The 17009-nt window shown below is 32.8% G+C and overlaps 1 protein-coding gene across 1 annotated transcript; it reads left to right on the forward strand.

Annotated features, from left to right (window-relative positions):
- Nucleotides 1-8308: 8308 nt before the first annotated feature.
- LOC139859938 (uncharacterized) lies at nucleotides 8309-13169 on the forward strand. The gene is made up of 2 exons (XM_071848716.1): nucleotides 8309-8563; nucleotides 12573-13169. Exons 1-2 carry the CDS (start codon nucleotides 8309-8311, stop codon nucleotides 13167-13169), a joined length of 852 nt encoding a protein of 283 aa, XP_071704817.1.
- The last annotated feature ends 3840 nt before the right edge of the window (nucleotides 13170-17009 follow it).

A 17009-nucleotide genomic window follows, 5' to 3' on the forward strand; every position in this document is an offset into this window, starting at 1 on the left:
AATTGCATATATGAAAAACAGTTCAAAAATTTTGAGACTCAACTTTACAGACTTTGCTTATCGTGTCGGGATTATATAAAGATTAGGTTTAAATTTGGTCGGAAATTCCCGGGTCGTCACAGGTCACGCTTGCTTAAACCTATCACAATTCGCAAAATTACAACTTAAAAATGTCTTACACTCACCTCCTTTAATTAAAAATCTAATCTCTGTCCATCAACTTGCTATTGATAATCGTATATCTATTGAATTTGATCCTTTTGGTTTTACTGTGAAGGAATTTCCGAAGGGGACCCCAATAGCTCGGTGTAACAGCACCGGTAATTTATATCCAGTCCATCCATCGTTGCTGCATTCCATTTCCAACAATTTTTCTTTTTCTGCTATGTCAGATTTATGGCATAACCGACTAGGTCATCCGGGGATGCATGTTTTTAATTCTATTAGCTATAAAAATTATATTCCTTGTAATTCTAGTAATAAAACTACTACATGTCAATCTTGCATTTTTGGAAAACATGTACGATTACCTTTCAACGCATCTACAAACTTTACTTACGCCCCCTTTGATATAATTCTTAGTGATTTATGGACCTCTCCTGCTTTAAGTAGTGATGGACATCGTTATTACATGTTGCTTCTTGATGATAAAACGAATTTCTTATGGACATTTCCAATCGCAAAGAAATCTCAAGTTTTTCAAATTTTCTTAAACTTTCATAAACTTGTTCACACTCAATTCGGCATTAATATAAAATCCTTTCAATGTGATAACGGGAGCGAATACAACAATACAAAATTTCATCAATTTTGCTCTAACAATGGCATGGTATTCCGTTTCTTATGCCCTTATACTTCATCTCAAAACGGAAAATCCGAGCAAAACATTCGAGCCATAAACAATATAATTCGAACACTACTCTCTCACTCTTGTGTTCCCCCGAAGTTTTGGCAACACGCCCTCGCTCACGCTACCTATTTACTTAATATTCTACCATCTAAAATAATTCAAAATCTCTCCCCTACTCAACTTCTATACTCTCGCACTCCCAAATGTGATCATTTACGAGTGTTCAGATGTCTATGTTACCCGCTCATCCCATCTACTAAAATTAACAAACTATAACCCTGCTCAACTCCATGCGTTTTTCTTGGTTTTCCCGCCTACCATCGTTGCTATAAATGCTATGATCTCTCGTCTCATAAAATTATTATTTCACGCCATGTCATATTCGATGAAACAAAATTCCCATTTAAACAAAATCACGATCCATCAATTGATACTTATATATCCTTCACAGACACGTTCCATCCCTATTTATATATGAATAACTCCTTTGAACCTTCAATACATCAGCCCATTCCATCCCCCACTTCTCATGCACAACCCAATTCTTCTCAAACCCCCATGCATACTACAAACAGTCTTCAATCAGCATCTAATATCAACCATGCAAACTCCTCTTCTCATGCTCCTACATCACCTCATACTACTCCAAATCTCTCTGACATTACACCCACCAGCTCGTTACCTTCAAACAACCCTCCACCTAACATCTCTTCGTCATCTTCCGATGCACTACCTACCTGAACTATCACCACTCGAAGTATGGACGGTATCTATAAGCCTCGTATCCCCTTCAATCTATCCGTCTCGACCTCAATCTCCCCTATTCCTTCCAACCCTAAGCAAGCTCTGACCGACCCTAATTGGTACCATTCTATGACCGACGAATACCAAGCCCTCGTTAATAATGACACATGGACTCTTGTACCACGTACACAACACATGAATGTCATTTGGTACATGTGGATCTTCCGCCACAAATTGAAATCTGATGGCTCATTCGAATGGTATAAAGCACATTTAGTTGGTGAAGGACGCGCTCAACAAGTAGGCATCGATTGTCATGATACTTTTAGCCCGGTTGTTAAACCTGCAACTATACGTATGGTTCTTAGTCTCGCGGTTTCTAAATCATGGCCTATACATCGACTTGATGTGAAAAATGCCTTCTTACATGGGAAACTAAATGAAATGGTCTAAATGTATCAACCAATGGGTTTTCGTGATTCACAACATCCCGACCACGTATGTTTACTAAAGCGTTCTCTTAATGGCCTAAAACAAGCACCGCGTGCATGGTATCAACGGTTTGCCAATTTTGTGGCCACTATCGGGTTTATTAATAGCAAATGTGATCACTCTCTTTTCATTTATCACAATGGTCAAGACATCGCCTACCTACTCCTTTATGTCGACGACATAATCTTGACGACCTCATCTACCCAGCTTCGTGATCATATAATTCGTCTTCTTGCTACGGAATTTGCCATGAAAGATTTAGGATCGATAAGCTCCTTTCTGGGTATATCTGTTACACGACAAGATACGAGTATATTTCTTGACCAACAAGCCTACGCACGTGACATTATCGAACGGGCAGATTTAGCACATTGCAACCTGTAGTGACCCGGAAAATTTCGACTAATTTTGAACCAAACTCTCGATACGATTTCATATTTTCTACACAATAAGCAAAGTCTGTTATGTTGAATCTCAAAAATTTTGAACTGTTTCATGAAATCATTTGACCTTGAGTATTCCCGACGACTCACGAACCATTGTTTGTAAAAATATGTGTATATATAAATATATGTACATGTATATATATATAATAACTTGAATTAAATTAATAAACTATTATATATATATATATATATATATATATATATATATATATATATATATATATATATATATATATATATATATATATAATGTATATATATTGTTATATTAAATTTAATTACTTAACATATATAATAAATATATTCATTTGTGTAATAAAACTTGCTATTTAAAACTGTTTATATATAGAAAGAGCATACATTAAAAATAATTGATTTCGAGCCTAATTAGTAAACGTTAGGGACACTCGGTTGACGTTTCGTTAGTTTTAATATAGATATAATACATGTTCATGAATGATTAAGATAAAAGTTGGACTGTAAATTGATTACGAAGATTTTAGATTTGTTAAAAATATTTTTACATTTTTAAGTTTAAATAATTAGTACTCTGTACACATAAATTGGAACAGAAAATAAACAATTATCGAACCTTTTTGATCAGGTTTCAAACAGTTAATGAGTGAAATAATTAATTATATTTAATCTAAAAGTTTGGGATTTTTAGGAACACTATCATACGTTGGCTGCTAGCAATGGACACGATATAGCCATTCGGGATAAACTATCGGTAGAATAAATCCAATGTAAACGGATGCTACCCTATTCACCCCATTGTATACCCACGTTTGAGATTGAAATTCTGGTGTGTCAGTTTCTTGCATTTAAAACTTATATACAATTACATATACACATATGGATATAATAACTAACACTCTTTCACACCTTCATGTTTTCTTCTTCTTCATGACATCCACCGGCCACCATTAACACCACCCATGACCATCCAATCCTCGATTACAATCACCCTAAAAACTGTCACCAACACCACTCGAATCACCACCATTCTCCACCTTGAAATCACCATGAACAACCACCACCTTAATCATCTAAAACCATGTGCTAACTACTACTACGACTAGCTTTACTCCTTGTTTCTGTTATTTATAACCATCGATAAATCATTAAAACCAACTCGTCTCCTTGTTTCACGTTCGAACAGACATCACCATTTTCATTGATGAAGCCCACCGTTAAAACTATCATCAAACCCTATCGTCACTAGTTACTACTTCTGTATCAGTTTCAATCAGGAACTCAGCAAAACACCTATCAAGTTTACTACCGTCGATGAGAACAACCATTATCAAAACACCTCTCTCTCATCTATCTCTCTCTCTCCCCTAATCATGAAACATGAAACCTCCCATCTTCTTCACCTCGACCACCACTTCGATCTCCATGTCGATACAACTAGTTTTTGTGTTAAACCGAAGATAAACACCAACGACCACCACTCACCACCTTATAAGTTTTAGCCAAAGAACACCATCAAACCGCCACACTAGAACCACCATAAGCCACCTTCAAGTGCCTTTGAACCGGCCATCTTCACGTAAACCACCACCATAATCATTTATTTATTTTTCTCTTTCTTCTCTTCTTCTTCCGGGTTGCTTCTATCTGACCGAGACCAAATCCCAAACAAGCCACTCGATTAAAACTACTGCAGTACTTCTGTTCTGCTAATAAGATGCAACTTAAAACGAAACCTACAAGGACTACAGTTTAACCACCAACACCATGAAAAACCCTACTATTGCATACTTGCTGTTTCATCTGTGCGAGTAAACCCAGGACTGAGACCGCCTTCAACAAACCTTCAAACCTTCAAGAATCATTGCTCCTGTTTCTGTTAAAACCAACGTAACCTACTGCTAAATACTAGTTCAAACTGTCACCTGCAACTCTTTCTATTTTCTGTTTTCATCACCTGTAATAGTAAAAATGGCCAAGGTTGTTTTGCTGCTATACTTTCTTTTCTGTTAAGCGTGTAGATGATGATGATTGATTCAAAAAGTAACGATGATGATGATATTAGTGAGTGGGACGTGGGGTTCACGATAGGGATGTATTGGATTCTAAATCCAACGAATTTGGTGAAACAGCTTTCTTGTTCTAATTACAGAATCTGAATCCGAGGGCCAAGTTGTTTTTTTTCTGTTGGGCATGGGTAAGTGGGTGAGTGGGCTGATGTATTTCAGCTTATTGTGGTGGGCCGAAGCCCAATTTTAGTTAAGATTGAATGATTTGATAATTGGTGAGTGATATTTGCGAAGATATAATGATGATAATTTAGATGATGATCATAATGATAACAAAGCTTGATGAAGATATGGTGATGATGTAAATGACGTTCGATGATGATTAAGAAGGAGAAAGAATAGATAGATGAATTTGGATATATAAATTAGGCGGTCTTTTTTTTCTTCAGAAAAACAGAAACAGAGAGACGGTTAGGAGCGTTTTGGGGTGAGCGAGAGGTCGCGAGTTCGAGCCCGGTCCAGGGCATTTCTTTTTAGATAAAGCTTTTGAAAGGGTATACACTTATTTTTAATTCTATCATTATTATTATTCATTATTATTATTATTATTATTATTATTATTATTATTATTATTATTATTATTATTATTATTATTATTATTATTATTATAAGTATTAATTATGATATTATTATCAAATTCAAAACTATAATATTATTATCATGGATAGGTTTATAATACAAATTATTATCATTTTCATAAATATTAGTATTAGCATCTTTTTATAAATAATAGAACTGATAATATTAAGATAAGTATTATTATTTGTATTATCACGAGTATTATTATGTAAATTACTAAAATCAGTATTATAACTATCATTAATAATAAAATTAATATTTTCACAAGTATTATTATTAATATCACTATTATTATCATTAATAGAGTTATTATTAACATTATTACCTTTATTAGTAATATTAAGTATTAACATCATTATTATTTTTGTCATTTTTAAAATTATGATAGTATTACTATTATTACTATTATTTTTAACAAACAAATAATATATATATATATATATATGTATATATATATATATATATATATATATATATATATATATATATATATATATATATATATATATATATAAGGATATATTTAATACATATAACATAACAAAAATTAATATCTTTATATACAAAATGAATATATAAACATATATATATATATATATATATATATACACACAATATTAATATAAAAAGGATATAACAAATAAATTTATATTTGTTCAATTACAATTATGTATATTAACAAATATACAAATGATATAGGTTCATAAATTCAAGGCCAACCCTGCATTGTTAAATATCTTCATATGTATTTTTACTACGAAATACAGAATGTGAGTTCATTTGATTCCCTTTTACTCTTTACATTTTTGGGACTGAGAATACATGCGCTACATTTACAATTGCTTATTTAAATGCTTTTGAAATACATTTTGAACTGCGAATACATGAAATGCTTTTATAAATGTTTGACGAGATAGACACAAGCAAAACATTCCTCGAATGAATTATGTGGGCGTGATAATTGCCACCATTGAATTATGTGGATGTGATAATTGCCACAATTGATATGAATATTTTCCCCCTGATTATTATTGCTTGGTAACCTAAGAATTAGGGAACATCACTAATTTTGAGAATTAGTGCACGCCTAATTGAAGCGAATCCTAAAGGTAGCTACCGAGTTTAACACCCCCACCCAGAATGTTCACTAGACGGAAGGGCTAGTGGGCGTGGTGTTTAGTACTTCGAAGTTTATATGATTATTATACAGACGAGATGTTCTATTTTGGGGATATTATTATGCGCATTATATGTTAAGGTCGATTACCAAGCCAAGCTATGAAAGCAATGAAAAGTTAATGTTATATATCGAGAGAATGATTTTATACACAGGTTATGTGTATGTTATTTTTGTGCACAAGATATGTACCATGCAGGTGGGTATACGATTATGAAAAGTTCGGGTCACTACATACTGTATTTAAAAGATATCGCATGTACATTACAGGTGGGTATAGGATTCGGGCCCATTTGTACCATGCAGGATTTAAATCTTGTGGTCTATCAAAATGATGAATTTTTATTGTTTTATGATAAACCTATGAACTCACCAACCTTTTGGTTGACACTTTAAAGCATGTTTATTCTCAGGTATGAAAGAAATCTTCCGCTGTGCATTTTCTCATTTTAAAGATATTACATGGAGTCGTTCATGGCATATAGAGGTCAGTACCTCGCAATGGGACCATCTGCTGAAGACTTCGTCCAGGTGGATTAGGACGGGTCACTACACAACCAGTTAGTACCCCAGTCGATACTTTAGGCAAACAACGTTCGATCATCGACAAACCATACTCCAAACCAACCTTGTATCGTAGCTTAGCTGGCGCACTACAATACCTAACTTTCACCCGACCCGACATCTCATATGCGGTTCAACAAGTCTGCCTCCACATGCACTCCCCGCATGAAGCACATATGCACGCGTTAAAATGCATTATACGATACATAAAGGGTACTATTTCGATGGGTTTACATATTTTGAAAAGTGCAAATTGCTCGCTCATCTCAAACACCGATGCTGATTAGGCGGGATGTCCCAATACACGTAGGTCTACTTCATGGTATTGTGTTTATTTAGGCGACAACTTGATTTCATGGTCATCAAAAAGACAACCAATTGTGTCACGTTCGAGTGCCGAAGCCAAATATAGGGGTGTTGTAAATGTAGTAGCCAAAACATGTTGGCTACGTAATTTACTTCTCGAGTTACACAATCCTCTACACAAAGCTACACTTGTTTTTTGCGACAATGTAAGTGCCATCTACTTGTCAGAAAACCCGGTACAACACCAACGCACCAGGCATATTGAACTAGACATCCATTTTATACATGAAAAATTGGCACGCGGTCACATTCGAGTAATGCATGTCCCTACAAGATTCCAAATTGCCGATATTTTTACTATGGGTTTACCGCGCATTCTGTTTGAAGAATTTCGATACAGTCTATGCATTCGCAATTCGAACGCTACGACTGAGGGAGGATATAAGACACAAGTGACATAACTAAAGTCGACATCAGCATATTACTCATGTATTATTCATGTATTATTAATTTGTATAAAGTCAAGTCAATATATGGTACTAGAAAATAGCATAGCAAGTAGAGTCAATGTATATCTCTGCAGAATAGGAAATCAATTCCTAATATATCTCTTGTAATCTCGGATCCCTGCATTATATAAGCAGAGGACTTTTATCAATAAACTCACGGATCATAATCCTTTAAGTTAGTATTGCTTTATAGCTTTCTAAGTTCATTGGTGACTAAACTACAGAATTACAAAAACCAAACTAGTCTGCAGACTAGGCTTTGACAGGTTAACTGAATTAGATAGTTCATATAGACATAAAAGAAAAAACCTGTAAAATAAGCCGTGTGTAATCAATTAATCGAAAACCTAAAGTAATCCATATCCGATCATACTTCCCGCCTTTATATTTGAGTGCTTGTAATCTAAATCTCAATAGTATCGGGTCTGAGCAGTCGGCCTTCATAAAAGGAAGGCAAATTTTAGATGGCCCTCTTATTGTCAACGAAGCGATTGATTGGTGCAAAAGGAAGAAAAAAAACAATGCTTTTTAAAGTTGATTTTGATAAGAATTTTGATTCGATTCATTGGGATTTCGTCCTTTAAATGCTTCACTTTATGGGGTTCCACCATCGTTGGATTCGTTGGATCAAAGCTTGTCTTTTTTCTGCAAAAGCTTCCATTTTAGTTAATGGTAGCCCATCTTTGGAAATTCAGATTGGTAGAGGTCTAAGACAAGGGGACCCTTTGTCTCCCTTTCTCTTCATTATCGGTATGGAAGGTTTGAAAGCGGCGATTAATGATGTTATTGATGCAACTTTGTACTTTCCTATTGGGTTGACACGAGAGAAAACACAAATAAAGTGGCCCTTTGTATGTATGCGGATGACGTGTTATTTTTGGGAGAATGGACTCAAGTGAATGCGTCTAATCTCAGACTCATTCTTGAATGTTTTTATCGTGTCTCCGGATTAAAAATTAATGTTTTAAAGTCACAGCTTTATGGAGTCTGGTGTAGTAGTTCAGAGGTAACTTCCATGGCTAGTTTTATGGGTTGTTCTCACTCTGTTTTACCATTTCATCATCTTGGATTGCCCATCGGTCATAACATGAATAGAATGACGAGTTGGAAATGCGTGATTGATAAGGCTAAAAAAGGCTTGCGTCTTGGAAGGCAAATATGATTTCTATGGGAGGTAGACTCACTCTCTTAAAATCCGTTTTGGGATCCATCGGTACATACTACATGTCTCTTTTCAAAGGTCCTATTAAAGTTCTAAACAAATTAGAGTCTTTGAGAGTGAATTTTTTCTGGGGAGGCAAAAATGAAGCCCAAAAAATCCATTGGATAAAGTGGAGGTTAGCTTTAAACCCTATTGATCATGTGGGTCTGGGAGAGGCTAGTTTAAAATCTCTTAACCTAGCTCTAGTTTATAAATGGAGATGGAGGATGTTACTTTATTCGAACTCTAGTTTATAAATGGAGATGGAGGATGTTACTTAATTCGAACTCGAGTTGGGTAAAGACTCTCAAGGCTATTCGTGGTGATTGTATTGGTGGTGTTCTTCCTTGCGCTAACTATTGTAGTGACCCGAACTTTTCCATGTTTATATATATTAATTGAGATTGATATTTACATGATTAAATGTTTCCAACATGTTAAGCAATCAAACTTGTTAAGACTTGATTAATTGAAATAGGTTTCATATAGACAATTGACCACCCAAGTTGACCGGTGATTCACGAACGTTAAAACTTGTAAAAACTATATGATGACATATATATGGTTATATATATAGTTAACATGATATTATGATAAGTAAACATATCATTAAGTATATTAACAATGAACTACATATGTAAAAACAAGACTACTAACTTAATGATTTTGAAACGAGACATATATGTAACGATTATCGTTGTAACGACATTTAATGTATATATATATCATATTAAGAGATATTCGTACATCATAATATCATGATAATATAATAATTTAAAATCTCTTTTGATATTATAAACATGGGGTTAACAACATTTAACAAGATCGTTAACCTAAAGGTTTCAAAACAACATTTACATGTAACGACTAACGATGACTTAACGACTCAGTTAAAATGTATATACATGTAGTGTTTTAATATGTATTCATACACTTTTTAAAGACTTCAAGACACTTATCAAAATACTTCTACTTAACAAAAATGCTTACAATTACATCCTCGTTCAGTTTCATCAACAATTCTACTCGTATGCACCCGTATTCGTACTCGTACAATACACAGCTTTTAGATGTATATACTATTGGTATATACACTCCAATGATCAGCTCTTAGCAGCCCATGTGAGTCACCTAACACATGTGGGAACCATCATTTGGCAACTAGCATGAAATATCTCATAAAATTACAAAAATATGAGTAATCATTCATGACTTATTTACATGAAAACAAAATTACATATCCTTTATATCTAATCCATACACCAACGACCAAAAACACCTAAAACCACTTTCATTCTTCAATTTTATTCATCTAATTGATCTCTCTCAAGTTCTATCTTCAAGTTCTAAGTGTTCTTCATAAATTCCAAAAGTTCTAGTTTCATAAAATCAAGAATACTTTCAAGTTTGCTAGCTCACTTCCAATCTTGTAAGGTGATCATCCAACCTCAAGAAATATTTGTTTCTTACAGTAGGTTATCATTCTAATACAAGGTAATAATCATATTCAAACTTTGGTTCAATTTCTATAACTATAACAATCTTATTTCAAGTGATGATCTTACTTGAACTTGTTTTCGTGTCATGATTCTGCTTCAAGAACTTCGAGCCATCCAAGGATCCATTGAAGCTAGATCCATTTTTCTCTTTTCCAGTAGGTTTATCCAAGGAACTTAAGGTAATAATGATGTTCATAACATCATTCAATTCATACATATAAAGCTATCTTATTCGAAGGTTTAAACGTGTAATCACAAGAATATAGTTTAGTTAATTCTAAACTTGTTCGCAAACAAAAGTTAATCCTTCTAACTTGACTTTTAAAATCAACTAAACACATGTTATATATCTATATGATATGCTAACTTAATGATTTAAAACCTGGAAACACGAAAAACACCGTAAAACCGGATTTACGCCGTCGTAGTAACACCGCGGGCTGTTTTGGGTTAGTTAATTAAAAACTATGATAAACTTTGATTTAAAAGTTGTTATTCTGAGAAAATGATTTTTATTATGAACATGAAACTATATCCAAAAATTATGGTTAAACTCAAAGTGGAAGTATGTTTTCTAAAATGGTCATCTAGACGTCGTTCTTTCGACTGAAATGACTACCTTTACAAAAACGACTTGTAACTTATTTTTCCGACTATAAACCTATACTTTTTCTGTTTAGATTCATAAAATAGAGTTCAATATGAAACCATAGCAATTTGATTCACTCAAAACGGATTTAAAATGAAGAAGTTATGGGTAAAACAAGATTGGATAATTTTTCTCATTTTAGCTACGTGAAAATTGGTAACAAATCTATTCCAACCATAACTTAATCAACTTGTATTGTATATTATGTAATCTTGAGATACCATAGACACGTATACAATGTTTCGACCTATCATGTCGACACATCTATATATATTTCGGAACAACCATAGACACTCTATATGTGAATGTTGGAGTTAGCTATACAGGGTTGAGGTTGATTCCAAAATATATATAGTTTGAGTTGTGATCAATACTGAGATACGTATACACTGGGTCGTGGATTGATTCAAGATAATATTTATCGATTTATTTCTGTACATCTAACTGTGGACAACTAGTTGTAGGTTACTAACGAGGACAGCTGACTTAATAAACTTAAAACATCAAAATATATTAAAAGTGTTGTAAATATATTTTGAACATACTTTGATATATATGTATATATTGTTATAGGTTCGTGAATCAACCAGTGGCCAAGTCTTACTTCCCGACGAAGTAAAAATCTGTGAAAGTGAGTTATAGTCCCACTTTTAAAATCTAATATTTTTGGGATGAGAATACATGCAGGTTTTATAAATGATTTACAAAATAGACACAAGTACGTGAAACTACATTCTATGGTTGAATTATCGAAATCGAATATGCCCCTTTTTATTAAGTCTGGTAATCTAAGAATTAGAGAACAGACACCCTAATTGACGCGAATCCTAAAGATAGATCTATTGGGCCTAACAAACCCCATCCAAAGTACCGGATGCTTTAGTACTTCGAAATTTATATCATATCCGAAGGGTGTCCCGGAATGATGGGGATATTCTTATATATGCATCTTGTTAATGTCGGTTACCAGGTGTTCACCATATGAATGACTTTTATCTCTATGTATGGGATGTGTATTGAAATATGAAATCTTGTGGTCTATTATTATGATTTGATATATATAGGTTAAACCTATAACTCACCAACATTTTTGTTGACGTTTTAAGCATGTTTATTCTCAGGTGATTATTAAGAGCTTCCGCTGTCGCATACTTAAATAAGGACGAGATTTGGAGTCCATGCTTGTATGATATTGTGTAAAAACTGCATTCAAGAAACTTATTTTGTTGTAACATATTTGTATTGTAAACTATTATGTAATGGTCGTGTGTAAACAGGATATTTTAGATTATCATTATTTGATAATCTACGTAAAGCTTTTTAAACCTTTATTGATGAAATAAAGGTTATGGTTTGTTTTAAAATGAATGCAGTCTTTGAAAAACGTCTCATATAGAGGTCAAAACCTCGCAACGAAATCAATTAATATGGAACGTTTTTAATCAATAAGAACGGGATATTTCAACTATGCTACTGGAGTTTGGAGCGCTATTAAAAAATGTGTTGATCAGATAAATGATTCGCAAACATTAGATGGATGCAACTTACGAATGTGTGTTGGTAATGGCCAATCTGCAAAATTTTGGTTAGATCCTTGGCATAATAACATTCCAGTTGATGTTTCTTTCCCTCGTCTCTTTAACCTTGAAATAAATAAATATTGTAAAGTGGTGGATAGAATTAATATTCCGATTACAAGTTATTCTTGGCGCAGAATGCCTCGTGGTGGTGTAGAATCGCTTCAGCTTCAATCCTTCTTTGACATTGTTTCGAACGCTCATCTTGTCAATGATCAAGATCAATGGTGCTGGGATGGCTTTCCTTTCGGGTATTACAGTGTTGCACCTGCTCGGCTTTTGATTGACAAACAGGATCACGCCTCATATACACATCCTACTTTTTGGTGTAGATTTGTGCCTATAAAAATTAATGTATTCATATGGTGTTTCAGGCTTCGTCGTCTCCCGACTCGAATTAATTTATTGGCAAAAGGTTTAAACTTCGATAATGGAGCTTGCAGTATGTGCTCTATCAGTTTAGAAGATGACTTACATGTTTTTGTGTCATGTGATACGGCTAAGCTTATTTGGAGTAGAGTGGGTACTTAGATCAATTTAGCCATTCCTTCTTGGTCATCCTTGGATGGGTTATGGACTTGGGTGGATGGTGTTCCAATAAAAGACAAGCAAAGAATCATTTCCCGGGTGATCATCATCTCAACTTTATGGAAGATATGGAGGCTTCGTAATAGTACAGTTTTTAACGAATCTAAATTTCGGAATTGTCATGTTTTCGACAGTATTGTTGCTTCTAGTTTTACTTGGTTGTATGCGAGATTTAAGAATAGTAGAGTGTAAAGACCCGTCCTAATCCATAAGAACGAATACAATAACATATGATTACATTGCGAGGTATTTGACCTCTATATGATACATTTTACAAACATTGCATTCGTTTTTAAAAGACAAACTTTCATTACATCGAAAGTTGACGGTATGTATACCATTTCATAATATATCCAACTATATTTGACTTAATAATAATCTTAATGAACTCGATGACTCGAATGCAACGTCTTTTGAAATATGTCATGAATGACTCCAAGTAATATGTAGTGACCCGGAAAATTTCGACTAATTTTAAACCAAACTCTCGATACGATTTAATATTTTTGACACGAAAAGCAAAGTCTGTAATATTGAGTCTCAAAATTTTTGAACTGTTTTCTTGCATTCATTTAACTTCGACCATTCCCGACGATTTACAAACAATGTGTTTGTAAATAAATATGTATTTAAATATATATAAATATATATGATTTTCCTGTATAACTATTTTTATATGTATAATGTAATATATATATAAGATATAAATAATCAATATATGTTATTATATAGTTGTTAAATATTACGTAGTTAATAATATGAAATCTAAACATAGTAAAATTTCTTATAAGTTAAAATATAATTGTTATACTAGTATTACTTACGTTAAAATAAATATTAATATTAACATCAGTATTAATAATATTATTATATAAAAATGAAATTTGATATGTATAAAATATTATAGCGTTATTATTATCATTTATAATACTAATAGTAATATAACTAGTAGTATTATTAGTATCATTAATAAGATTATTATTATCCTTTTATTAATTAAATTTATTATCATATTATTATTTATTATTACTAATCTCTTTATTAAAAATTACTATTATTATTATTAGTAATATTATTAGTATTATTAATAGTATTAATATATTTATACTTGTTAATCATCAAAATTTACCAATTATATATATATATACGTACATATACAGTTATATGAACAAGTATATAAATGCATATATATATAAATACATATACATATACAAAATACATTGATATATATATAATACAGATAATTACGTATTTATACATATAGGAATCAAAATTAGTTTCCCTATCATTATCTAAACTGGGTAATTTGTTAGCTAGATATCTGTAACTTGTACGAATCAAATTGCTATCACTCTCAGCTCCATTTTTCTTTCTGTCTTCTTGCTCTTATCGTAATTCTATGTCGACAATTCTTTTGGCTAGAAAACAATCGACAATCTCTTCATATTGGAAGCAGTCCTTCGAGTTCTTCCACCATCAATATCAATTATATGTATTCACTTTTATCTGAAAATAAAGAAACATAAAATTTGTACGAAAAGTGTTAGCTTTCACTGTCTTTTAAATTGTTTTTCCTATCTTTTTTCTTCATGATTGAAATCTCCTGCCCTTCCTGTCTGATTCTTGTTACACTTCTAAATCCCTTCACAATGCAAACAAATCGATCATATCAAGTTGCAAATTCAATTATTCGATTTACATTATTATAATCATTACATATATACTATATTCATATATATATATATATGTACACATAAGATTATAGGATAGATATATACAAGAGTTTAGACTTACAAAGAGATAAATGAAACACACTTACAAACTATCATCCGCCTTCGGCTCACAAACCATTGAGCTGCTGCACTATATGTTTCTTGTTTTCTTGATCGGATACTTTGAACTCCATCATCACCTTTGGCCATTATCACTACCACAACTCAAACCACCTTTCATCATTTTTTTCCTTTTGTTTCTCGTTGTTAAACACACAACCACTACGGTCTTCATCATTAGAACCACACATCATTAACTGCAGCTTTGTTTTTCTGATCGAATACAGCCCAACAAGAACACCAATCAGGTTTTGTTTCTTGCTCAAACCCAGACCCGAACACTTATAAATTTCTTTATTGTTCACTGCTACTACTATTGTCTTTATCATAATCACCACCATCATTCATTACTATTATTTGGTACCCTTTTACTATCAACAACCAATTGCTTTTGCAAATGTTCGATAATCACCACCACCGTAACCTTAAATAAACCGCTGCAATATTTCTGTTTCATCCATCAAACACCACTAAAAACACCTTTGAAATTGCAACAGAAGCTGTGACATGTTTCTGTTTCTATTGTTAAAGCATCTCTACTTCTATTGCAGCCTGAATTCACCAATAACAGCCACCAATATCAAACCTTTTTCTTCCTCATATTCTTCTCATGTCAACGCCATAAATTGTATTTATAGTCTGAAAATTTCGTTAACAAATAAAGCTAAAGTTGCGTGATTTTATGTTGGCCGACCAAGTGGGAAACAAAAAGAGAACACTTTGCTTTCTTTCTTTTTAAAAGAATTGGATATTTTCTTTCCTGCCTACTAGTCGAATACTGTAAACCTTTGATACCCCACTAAAATAATTGGTGCCAATAATGTGGCTTTACGTGGTCAATAAGTGGCTGCTACAAATGAAATGTCCCGTTCTTATTGATTAAAAACGTTCCATATTAATTGATTTCGTTGCGAGGTTTTGACCTCTATATGAGACGTTTTTCAAAGACTGCATTCATTTTTAAAACAAACCATAACCTTTATTTCATAAATAAAGGTTTAAAAAGCTTTACGTAGATTATCAAATAATGATAATCTAAAATATCCTGTTTACACACGACCATTACATAATGGTTTACAATACAAATATGTTACATCGAAATTAGTTTCTTGAATGCAGTTTTTACACAATATCATACAAACATGGACTCCAAATCTTGTCCTTATTTTAGTATGCAATAGCGGAAGCTCTTAGTATTCACCTGAGAATAAACATGCTTTAAATGTCAACAAAAATGTTGGTGAGTTATAGGTTTAACCTATATATATCAATTCGTAACAATAGACCACAAGATTTCATATTTCAATACACATCCCATACATAGAGATAAAAATCATTCATATGGTGAACACCTGGTAACCGACAATAACAAGATGCATATATAAGAATATCCCCATCATTCCGGGACACCCTTCGGATATGATATAAATTTCGAAGTACTAAAGCATCCGGTACTTTGGATGGGGTTTGTTAGGCCCAATAGATCTATCTTTAGGATTCGCGTCAATTAGGGTGTCTGTTCCCTAATTCTTAGATTACCAGACTTAATAAAAAGGGGCATATTCGATTTCGATAATTCAACCATAGAATGTAGTTTCACGTACTTGTGTCTATTTTGTAAATCATTTATAAAACCTGCATGTATTCTCATCCCAAAAATATTAGATTTTAAAAGTGGGACTATAACTCACTTTCACAGATTTTTTACTTCGTCGGGAAGTAAGACTTGGCCACTGGTTGATTCACGAACCTATAACAATATATACATATATATCAATGTATGTTCAAAATATATTTACAATACTTTTAATATATTTTGATGTTTTAAGTTTATTAAGTCAGCTGTCCTCGTTAGTAACCTACAACTAGTTGTCCACAGTTAGATGTACATAAATAAATCGATAAATATTATCTTGAATCAATCCACGACCCAGTGTATACGTATCTCAGT

Source organism: Rutidosis leptorrhynchoides, chromosome 7 (genome assembly GCF_046630445.1).
Source record: "Rutidosis leptorrhynchoides isolate AG116_Rl617_1_P2 chromosome 7, CSIRO_AGI_Rlap_v1, whole genome shotgun sequence".
Classification (NCBI taxonomy): domain Eukaryota; kingdom Viridiplantae; phylum Streptophyta; class Magnoliopsida; order Asterales; family Asteraceae; genus Rutidosis; species Rutidosis leptorrhynchoides.

Bases quoted from the DNA above. Each gene is read 5' to 3' on its own strand.
- LOC139859938 (XM_071848716.1), top strand. From the start codon at position 8,309: ATGGGGTTCCACCATCGTTGGATTCGTTGGATCAAAGCTTGTCTTTTT. The intron at 8,564-12,572 runs GTATGTATGCGG...TGTGTTGATCAG, and splicing joins CACAAATAAAGTGGCCCTTT to ATAAATGATTCGCAAACATT.